Here is an 11,581-nt window from a genome sequence, read left to right as displayed (position 1 = left end):
TAACAAGATCCGATAGTGATTTTATGGGACTCGCAGGATTTTGCGAGGCGTGTCCCACAAAATATCACTTTCGGAACTTGTAACGTAAAAATCTTTTTGCTGTAGCCATCCCAGTAATGCAACTTTCGGTATTATTTTTTCAGTAACTTGAAAGTAACAATTCACACAAACAGTACCGAATGTTTCTATTTTTGGGACGATTTCCACTTTCAGTTCGATTTTGCATATGCATGTCGATGGATTTGACAATACCATATTGTTTTGTATTTTATTATGATAGCGCTTGCATTGTAACTTAGGTATGTAACTTATGTTTCTGAATTAATAACTTTGATTTTTAAAAAGCTTTATTGACTATTGTTGAAGTGGACAATGTTAAAGTCTCGACATTCAATACAATAATGCCTTAACTATCGTAATTAATATTACATGTAACCTACTATTCCCCTACTCATAGGATAAATCCTGGTATCAGTGTAATATGATATCCCAAGATGAACCATGGGTCTTTTATATGAAGATAGGAGGATTCTAATATGTAACTCCTCCGCGCTTAAGTGAGAAAATTGGGGATTTTGAAAATTCTAATTTTTGAGCTCAATATCCTCCAATGGATTATTTTTATTTTTCCTAGTGTAAGGGGTTTCCTCTTTTCTTATATTAAACTTACTAACTATAGACCATAAAATCATAAAAACTATTATTACATATATTATCAATGTAAAGACTCAAATTATCATAGTGGATGATTGGACTTTTCATTGAAAGAATTTGTTTCTTTGAATGTTCTATTTGTAGTCCAATATTTCTTATGTTATCAAGTTCGATATCGTCTAATTCTAAAGGAACTTGATCAATTCTTTCAAGAGTCTTTGATTCAAATATTTCTTGAATTTTTATGTTCGGTAAGTGGACAATGTTCATTCTAGAGGGGCTATGCTTCCAGTTTTTTAGAATTTCTTTGTCCACATTCACTTCACAGCCGTGAGGAACGAAAATAATGTATGTTCCGCACAACACTATTTTTTCGACACTCCTCAGTTGTGATGACCATCCAATAATCAACGGCTAGTTGATGGACATTCGATCCCCTTAGATTGGTAACTTTTGGGCTGCAGCTCGTGTAGTTTTTGGTGACACTTAGTAGTTCGACTTCACAGGGGTTGCTTGATGATATGGGTTTTGTATTTTCCTCGCATAGGAAATTGGCGGGAAAAACTTCTTTGCATGGTCGGTTGAATAGAGCGTATTTTGTTTCACATAAGGAAAGGAATTTTGTGTGGGGGATGATAATTTGATAAGAGTTATTTTTCAGAATTGGCAATGGAAATAGCTCAAAATAATTGTAATTATTAATTTCCGTAAGAGGAATTTCAAGAATGAATCTTACTTGATTTTTACTTATGAATCCTTTGACTTTAATACAAACATAATACTGAATGATGTTTTCATCTTCAATGGCGAAGGGTAATTGATTATTTTGAATTTTTGCTTGAATACTGAATAGTTCTTTTTCAATTCTTCATGTGAGATTATAGATGAATGAAGAGTTCCTGTTTGGGCAAAAGAAATAGCTATTTCTATATCGCTCAATATTTGGTTTATGATGTCTATTGCTAGAGTAATGTGTGTGAAAACTGAGTTTAGAACAATAAAATTGAAATCATCCCATGAATCCATGGCTGATGAGTTCATCCAGAAATTTATTTGGCTGATTTTATTCTCCAAGAGTGCTTGATTATGTTGCAACTTGCTCATAGAATTATTGAAGATATTTATTGAATTTTCTGTTAAACTGATTTGAGAATTTGCCACTTCAATCAAGTTCTGCTGTGAGTCTTTCAAATTTTGAATTGCTTTATCATATTTGTCAGCGTCACTTTGATCTAGATTTCCTGTTATTGATTTCCATACGGAACCTAATCCATTTATCAAACCTCTCCTTCCTCTAATTTTCGGGATTGTTATTAATTGCCTGAGTTTCTTACGAGTTTCACTGATTTTATAATCTAAGATATATTTGTGATTAGAGATTTCATGTAAATAGCTTTTGCCGTGTGTTGAACTGTGAAATGATGTGTTCATATTTTGATAGCTAGATATTAATTTATTGAATTCCACCGTAATGTTGGATAAATCGAAGATTTGAATAAGTGTCCAATAAATTACAATATTTTGAGATGATCCCTTTTTCAGGGGTAACATGCCGGGATTATCTGTTATTTGGGTTATCTTTACTTCCGTACATTCTACGATGATGGACCCGCAGATTGTTGCGAGGGTGATGAGCCTGTAACAATAGGTTGTCTTAGATTTTTCAAATGAACTGTCCGACCAATGTTTTGTTTCGATTTGTTACCTTCAATTTTTTGAATAAGCGCTTTATTACCTGGTAATATTTTTGTAATGGTAAATGGTCCGCTGAATTTAGGTCCGCTTTTGTTTCGTGCATATTTATAGCTTTTCTCGTAGACTGTTTGACCAACTTTGAAAGGGTTTTTTGTATTTTCGTTAATTTTTTTGACAATCCTATTTTTATGAGTAATTATATTTTCGTTGACTTTATCATAAACTAAAGCTAGTTTTTCCTTATGTTTTTGTAAATAGTCACTATACATTTGTTTATCATACAAGATATCTAGAGGGTCTTTCAGTTTTGTATGGCCGAATGTGAGTTCGATTGGGGTTAGTTTGGTTGTGGAATGAATCGAGTTGTTATAACCTATTATAGCATATTTCATAATGATTCCTATGGCGTCTTTGGATTGTGACCTTAGAATTCTGCAGTGTTCTGCTATTGTTGAGTGGAATCTCTCAATTATTCCGTCAGAATCTGGATGATGTGCTGTTTTGAAATGAGTGTTTATTTTATGTGTTTCTAGAAGTTCTTTTATAATATGTCCGAAAAATTCCATTCCTTGATCTGAGCTTATAAGTTGCGGTGTTCCGTAAAAAGAAAAGTAATTTAATAGGGCATGAAATATATCAACAGCATTTTTGGATTTCAGTTCTATAGCTTGACCTAATTTCGTGAATGCGTCAACAATAGTTAGAAATTTCGTACCTTCCAAGGTATAAATATCTAGATGTATTTTTTCAAAAGGCCTGAATGGGGTATTTGTTAACATCATATCGATTTTTGGAGGGTTTCTCTCGTATTTATTTTTTTTGCAAATTTCGCAGTTCGCTATATAGTTCGAAACGTATTCTTTCATGGATGGAAAATAATATTTTCGCTGAAGTTGTCTCAGAGTCTCGTTTACACCTCTATGATTTGTTTTTCTCTCGTGTTGGAATTTAATCGCTTGGTTGATAAGTTCGTCATCTTGGATTACTTCTCTCCTTTCAGTGCAGTATATTATCTCTGGTCCGTTTCTGTTGAATAGCTTGTTTACAACGTTGCTGAATGTTTCAAACATGTTCTCGGATTCGAAGTGGAAATAATATCTCTTCTTATCTGCAGTATATTCTTTTAAGAATTTAATGATCTCGTCTTCGTTGTTCAAAGTGCTGATTTGCACGTAAAATTTTTTTATGTTTCCCATGGATTCTTTTCTCACGGCTTTCGGGTTATTATACACTGAATAAAATATTGATTTGGTTTCGAGTCAATGATGTCGTTTGATATTTTTATCGGTGATGAGTTTTCCGTGTCCGTATTTGTAGAGTGCATTGTGTCTTCATTACTTTCTGAATTTTCTTTATGTCCCTCTTCCACCGTATCTAGGTTTTTTAGGATTTCATCCAATTCTGATTCTGACATCTCGACTGATGAAGCGTCTTCCAATAGCCTTTCGATTTCGTCTTCGTCTACGTTATTTATTAGAGATTCAGTGTCTGTAGTATTCAATTGTATTCTTGATAATGCGTCAGCATTCTTGTTTATACATCCTTTTTTGTATGCGAGTTGGTAGTCATACTCTTCTAGTCGAATTTTCCATCTTTGTAATTTTGAATTTGGTTCCTTGAGTTTGTCTAACCAAATTAGAGGTCGATGATCAGTACAAATTGTAAATTTCCTTCCATATAGGTATGGCCTAAAGTACTTCACTGCCCAAACTAATGCTAAAAGTTCTTTTTCGATGGTGCTGTAGCGTTCTTCAGATTGATTAAGGGTTCTTGATGCGTAGCATATTGGTCTATCAGAACCAATGGGTCCTTCCTTAAAATAGCTCCAATGGCGACGTTTGATGCATCTGTAGTGACTATGAAATTTTTACTGAAATCAGGATATTGCAAAACGGGGGGATTAGTTAATATTTCTTTACATTTGTTGAATGATTGTATGAAATCTTCCGAGTGAGTGATTTTTTTCCCCTTTTTTAGACAAACAGTCATCGGTTTTGTTATCTTTGCGTAGTCTTTTATGAACTTACGGTAATATCCCGTGAGTCCGAGAAATCCTTTTAGTTCTGTTGGTGTTTTGGGAATTGGGTATCGTAAGATTGAATCAATTTTTAGTGGGTTTGGTTTAAGACCTTCTGATGTTATAATGTGTCCCAAGAATTGAACCTCTTTTTTTAAAAACTCGGATTTGTCCATTTGGATTTTTAAGTTTGCTGCTCTAAGGCGATCGAAAACCTTACGCAGTTTTTCTAGATGTTCTTGAAGTGATGTTGAAAATATAACTATATCATCCAAATAAACTACACACGCTTCATTCATAATGCCTCGTAAAATGTTGTCCATTATTCTTTCAAATGTTCTTGGTGCGTTTTTCAGTCCAAAAGGCAGTCTTTTATATTCATAATGTCCTCTTTCTGTGGAAAATGCTGTCTTAGGTATATCTCTAGGATGCATTTCGATTTGATGGTAACCTGATGCTAGATCGAGTGTGGAAAAATATTTGCAATTTCCTAGCTTGTCCAATACTTCCATGATATTTGGGAGTGGATATTGATCGTCAATGCTCTTTTTATTAAGTAATCTATAGTCTACACATAACCGATATTTCTGTTCTCCAGATGCGTCAATTTTTTTCGGAACTACGATGACTGGGCTACTCCATGGACTACTGGATGGTTGAATAATGTCGTTTTTCAAAAGTTCTCAACCTGCCTTGCAACTTCTCTCTTTTGTGTTTCTGGCATTCTATATGCTTTTTGGAAAATTGGTGGTGTTTCGTCCGAAGTTCTTATTTCATGTTTGACTACATTCGTGAAACTTAAGGGTAACTTTTTGCAGTGAAAAACGTCCCTATATTCAAAGCATAATTTTCGAATGGCTTCTTTTTCTTCTTTATTCAGGTGTTCTAAGCGAAGATTTTTCATGTTTTCTTTCAAGAGATTATCAGTTTTTGCGTCATTTTGGGCTGTTGTGATCGGTGTAATATCGGATTCATTAATTTCGATGATTTCGAGTGGATTTATCGTAATTTGTTCTTCCGTCTCAATACTATTCGTTATTGTCAGGTAAGCTTCGTTATTTTCTATTTTAATTAAACATTGTGGAATTTCGATACCTTCCTTCAATTTCACATACTCTACAATACCTTGATTGACTTCGATTGAATTTATGGGTACTTTTATAACTTTTTGAGATCTAGGTGGTAGGGCGTATGAGTAAGAGTTATTTTTGAAATATAAAGGAATAGGTCCATTTTTTGTGTAAAGCACATTTTTTTTAAGATCGATATTAGCACCTAAATGGGTCAGTAAATCCATTCCAATTAATCCGTCATACTCTTCATTAAACTCAAAAATGTGGAAATCGAAGTATTCTTTAGTTTTGAAAATTTTTGGGAGTGGTATATGCGCAATGTATTCATGATATGTAATTTTGTGAGCTGTTTTTATTTTGAAGGGAGAATATCTGATGAATTTTTGATAGAATTTTTCAACAGTTCGGGGGCTGATTAGGGTTTTTGAGCTTCCAGTATCAATCATAAATTTCAAACCGACTTTTGGAATTTTTATGAAGGGTAGAGCAGAATTATTAATATTTGTAATGTTGATTAAGTTTGATCCTGGTGGGTTGATAGAGACTGAAAATTTTCATCAGGTAAATCAGAGTATTGATTATCGTTACAGAACTGCGGCGTAACTTCATACTGATCGCTTGAACCGTAATTGGACATGTTAGAATAATCATCGTAGTATGAATCGTTTGCATCATACTGATTAATACTTTCATCGATATCATGCTGAAAGAGTTCTTCAGAAATGAAATTTCTTTGATTTATCCGATTGGGTTGAATTCGACTTTGCGGTCTTTCCGTGCGTCTTGTATTTGCTGACGATGTGTCCATAGGAACCGGTTGTGAACGGTTTGGTGTCACATTTCTAAACTGAATGCTCCTTGGATTATTTTGACTTGAATTACTTAAATTTTGGCGAACTTGTGGTAATGGTGTTTGATGAATAGGACTTAAATTCTGATACAGGGGGCGTGCAATATTTTGTTTAATCGGAAAAGAAGGTTTTAATTGAGGACTTGGAGAATAAGTGTTTGTTAAATTCCGCCTAGCATACGCAAAATTCTGTTATTCAATTGTAAATGAAATAGCCTGTTCTAAAGTTTGTGGATTTCTCAATCTTATAGGCAAATTAGAATGAAGACCCCTAAGAAAAGCATTAAGTGCCTGATTTTCAAACAAAGTTTTCTTCAATTCGATAATATTCGGATCTACTTCCGTTAATTGAATTTTGTTGAGAAGTAAACTTAAAAGATCTTGACATCTGTGACCAAAGTTGACCGGATTTTCGAATTTTCCCTGTCTTAAATGCATCAAATCTCCAACTAAACAATTTTCATCTCGCTGATCTGAGAAAAATTGCAACAGTAAGTTCTTAATTGATAACCAGTTTCTCAGATTTCCTCTACTACCTACTAAATTAAGTGCTCTTCCGGTTAACTTGCCAATGATGGCTCGAAGCAGAAATTCATTTTGTGGGTTAGCAATGTTATTTTGATCGGAAAAATTATTAATCAAATACTCGCTGGATTGAATGAAAATAGCCAAAGTTGCTGGATTTCCGTCATATTCTGGAATGCAATCAATGTGATGTTTTTGAATTTGAGGAACTGCCATTATTTGTTCTCTGTTTTCTCTTCTCAAAGGACTACGATCCCTAATATTGTTCATATGAATATCAACTTGTATATCACAATAGAATCACGAGAAAAAATCAAGTATGCAAATGATGAGAAAAATTAAAATGAGCATAAAACTATAAAGTGATTGGATTGTGGAAAAAGGATGTGAAACTTACGCTATTGGCTTCATAAAGATTTCTTCTTTCTTCTTTTTCTTCTGCTTCAGGGGATACAGCGATTATAGCAGGCAGTTTCGTTCTAGAAACTCCGTACCTAACTATAATTTCTCCTCCTGAATGCTGATGATTGGTTGTCCTAACTATGAGCTTCCGCGATGTTGACTTCTGCTCGCTGGTGTTGTACCACTGGGTTGAACTTGGTCGATTTTGGGGCCAAGGTTCGATGAAAATTTCCGAATACCCAACTAATCGTTGAAACGAACACAATTTTCTTTGCGATGTTTGTCAAAAAAAAATGTTTTGGGTATCCTACCGACTGCGCCACTTATGTTTCTGAATTCATAACTTTGATTTTTAAAAAGCTTTATTGACTATTGTTGAAGTGGACAATGTTAAAGTCTCGACATTCAATACAATAATGCCTTAACTATCGTAATTAATATTACATGTAACCTACTATTCCCCTACTCATAGGGTAATATATATAGGCAGTATAGTCAAGACTGGATTGAAGATTGGACGTGTATTGGTGATCTCGTAGTTTTGTGTTGATTTCCGTGTTAGTTCCCGAACAGAATGTTTTAAAACTTGCACAGCTTATTCAGTGGACTGCAAGGTACGATATCGTATATTTATTTTCTGTGTGACACTAGGAAATCCCTAATAAACAATGTCTGTTTGTGGGCATTGTAATGAAGTTTTCGATCGTCGTAAATCGCCAAGCGTCATATGCGCTGGCACGTGCGGTAATAACGTTGTTAATGAGAATGGAAGGATTTTGGACCTTGTCTGTTGTCGTCGTCAGATGGTCGTGAGTGGGTCGAACTACTCTCTCGTACCGGTTGATTTACATCATCCACCTCTGGAGTTTTATCTGACCCTGTCATTCAGACATCCTAAAAGTAAGTTGAGGAGAGGTGTTCCTCAGAGTTTCAATTTCAGACGAGCTAACCTCTCGTTGCTCTATGATTGTCTATTGAACACCAACTGGGATTTCTTGACTGAGTATGATGATGTCGATTTAGCGTGTGCAGGATTTTATGAAAATCTTAACGGTATTTTTAATGCTTGTGTACCTAAAACATCTGGTAGGAGATCCCGGTACCCGCCTTGGTTTAATGGGGATATAATTTTTAAGTTGAAAGCCAAGGACAGTTGTCGTCGAGCCTATAAGTCAACAGGTTGCACATCATTTCTTGTGGAATTTGAGGAGCTTCGCAGAGAACTAAAGAGTGCAATCTCGATAGCCCGGACCGGTTTCTGTCGGGAAGCCGAGGAAGAGTTGTCTAGGGATCCATCAAAATTTTGGGGCTACTTAAAAAGGATTCGAGGTGGTTCCTCCACTCCGGGGTCAATGAAGTTTAATGGATCCACTTTGTCTGATCCTCAGGACATCGCCAATGCCTTTGCTGCTTTCTTCGAGGCTGCTTTTGTGGAATCTTCTGCACCACAGCGGGACCATTGCGGCCAAGACTGCTTTGGGCTGACTCTATCTGTTCCCGATATAAATGAGGAGTGTGTGTTGTCGTGTTTGAGGGAGTGCAAGGGTAGTATGACTGCTGGCCCGGATGAGGTCCCGTCTTTTTTATTGAGAGACTGTGCCATCATTTTCGCTAAGCCTTTGACTGCGCTTTTTAGGCTGTCACTTTCGAAACGATGTTTCCCAAGCATTTGGAAGGAGGGTAAAGTGTGCCCTGTTTTCAAGAGGGGCAGTAGAGAAGACATCGAAAATTATAGACCTATCGTTATTCTGAGCAATTTTAGTAAAGTTTTTGAGAGGGTTTTATACGATATAATTTACGCACATGTAAAATGCCAAATTAATGATGGTCAGCACGGTTTCATTAGGGGCCGGTCTACTGTAACGAACCTGACTTGTTTCACCCAGTATGTGTCTGCTGCTTTGGATGAATGTTCTCAAGTCGATGTTATATACACTGACTTCTCCAAGGCATTTGATAGGCTTGACCATGGAGTTGTTCTTACAAAGTTGTCTTCGTTTGGCTTGGAAATGGATATAATCTCTTTCCTGGTATCGTATCTTGCTGACAGAAAACTGTTCGTTCAATATTTTGGAATCAGGTCATATGAGTTCTCCGCAACGTCAGGTGTTCCACAGGGTTCCATTTCGGGTCCTCTGTTGTTCATGCTGTTTATGAACGATTTGAGTTTACACCTGCTCTGTCTGTTGCTCTTGTATGTAGATGACTGCAAATTGTATCGTCGAGTCGAGTCTATCCAGGATTGCTGGGACCTTCAGGGTGAAATCGATAATCTGAATGATTGGTGCAGGAGAAATCGACTATCATTAAATATAAAAAAATGTAATGTGATGTCCTTCAGTCGCAGTAAGTCCGTTGTCATTTTTCAATACAACATTGAGGGAAGTGTTTTGGGAAGGGTGACTGAATACAGAGATCTGGGAGTCTTATTCGATCAGAGGTTGACTTTTGTACCCCATGTGAGGGCAACTGTTTCCGATGGTCTCAGGACTCTCGGGTTTATAATAAGGAATTCCAGGGATTTGTCAGAGACTGGCTCCCTCTTCCTTCTTTTTACGGCGCTCGTGAGGTCAAAGCTAGAATATGGGTGTGTTGTATGGAATCCCGGTTATAAGATTCATATTGAAAGCTTAGAGAAAATACAGAGGCGATTTCTGAAGTACGTGAGCTTCAAAATAGATGGCGTGTATCCGTGTCGTGGAATACAAGATGGGTATTTATTGAGCAGGTTTAATGTTAACTCTTTAGAGGAGCGTAGGACTTATTTGGGAATTCTTTTCCTTAATAAACTCTTGAGTTCCAAAATTGATTGCCCTTACTTACTAGGCTCAGTGGATTTGCACGTCCCTAGACTACCTGTTCGAAATGTATCCACGTTCTATCTTCCTTTTCCACGTACTAACGTGCTTCGGTTTTCGCCAATGTTTAGAATATGTCATGATTTTAGCAATTTTCAGTATGTTTTGGATGTTTTCAACTGTACTCAATTGAATATACGGAGGGCTGTTTTGGGGTCGTAATTTTTTAGTTAATTTAGGTTTGCATTTGTATGTATATATACTTTTATGAGTTTTTATTTTGTAATTTTGTTTATTTCCAATCTGTAATTGGTCTAGACTGTAGATTGGTGTAATTAAATAAATAAATAAATAAATAAATAAATAATTCCTGGTATCAGTGTAATATGATATCCCAAGATGAACCATGGGTCTTTTATATGAAGATAGGAGGATTCTAATATGTAACTTGTATTTCTTCACTCTTCAATTCAAGAAAGTGGAAATCAGGTAACAAGATCCGATAGTGATTTTATGGGACTCGCAAGATTTTGCGCGGCGTGTCCCACAAAATATCACTTTCGGAACTTGTTACGTAAAAATCTTTTTGCTGTAGCCATCCCAAAAATGCAACTTTCGGTATTATTTTTTCAGTAACTTGAAAGTAACAATTCACACAAACAGTACCGAATGTTTCTATTTTGTGGACGATTTCCACTTTCAGTTCGATTTTGCATATGCATGTCGATGGATTTGACAATACCATATTGTTTCGTATTTTATTATGATAGCGCTTGCATTGTAACTTAGGTGTGTATTTCTTCACTCTTCAATTCAAGAAAGTGGAAATCAGGTAACAAGATCCGATAGTGATTTTATGGGACTCGCAGGATTTTGCGCGGCGTGTCCCACAAAATATCACTTTCGGAACTTGTTACGTAAATATTTTTTTGCTGTAGCCATCCCAAAAATGAAACTTTCGGTATTATTTTTTCAGTAACTTGAATGTAACAATTCACACAAACAGTACCGAATGTTTCTATTTTGTGGACGATTTCCACTTTCAGTTCGATTTTGCATATGCATGTCGATGGATTTGACAATACCATATTGTTTCGTATTTTATTATGATAGCGCTTGCATTGTAACTTAGGTGTGTATTTCTTCACTCTTCAATTCAAGAAAGTGGAAATCAGGTAACAAGATCCGATAGTGATTTTATGGGACTCGCAGGATTTTGCGCGGCGTGTCCCACAAAATATCACTTTCGGAACTTGTTACGTAAAAATCTTTTTGCTGTAGCCATCCCAAAAATGCAACTTTCGGTATTATTTTTTCAGTAACTTGAAAGTAACAATTCACACAAACAGTACCGAATGTTTCTATTTTGTGGACGATTTCCACTTTCAGTTCGATTTTGCATATGCATGTCGATGGATTTGACAATACCATATTGTTTCGTATTTTATTATGACAGCGCTTGCATTGTAACTTAGGTGTGTATTTCTTCACTCTTCAATTCAAGAAAGTGGAAACAGGTAACAAGATCCGATAGTGATTTTATGGGACTCGCAGGATTTTGCGCGGC

General features: G+C 35.8%; 1 protein-coding gene across 1 annotated transcript; it reads left to right on the top strand.

The window, feature by feature from the left end:
• Positions 1-9,514: 9,514 nt before the first annotated feature.
• On the top strand, positions 9,515-10,356 carry LOC123307602. Its single transcript, XM_044889977.1, has 2 exons — positions 9,515-9,962; positions 10,055-10,356. The coding sequence occupies exons 1-2, from the start codon at positions 9,547-9,549 to the stop codon at positions 10,065-10,067; spliced, it is 429 nt and encodes a 142-aa protein (XP_044745912.1). The 5' UTR covers positions 9,515-9,546; the 3' UTR covers positions 10,068-10,356.
• Positions 10,357-11,581: the final 1,225 nt, after the last annotated feature.

This window comes from Coccinella septempunctata, chromosome 2 (genome assembly GCF_907165205.1).
Source record: "Coccinella septempunctata chromosome 2, icCocSept1.1, whole genome shotgun sequence".
Taxonomy (NCBI): Eukaryota; Metazoa; Arthropoda; class Insecta; order Coleoptera; family Coccinellidae; genus Coccinella; species Coccinella septempunctata.
Note: the sequence above shows the minus strand (reverse complement) of the source record. Positions and strands in the feature narration are given on the sequence as shown.

Bases quoted from the DNA above. Each gene is read 5' to 3' on its own strand.
- LOC123307602 (XM_044889977.1), top strand. From the start codon at position 9,547: ATGTCCTTCAGTCGCAGTAAGTCCGTTGTCATTTTTCAATACAACATT.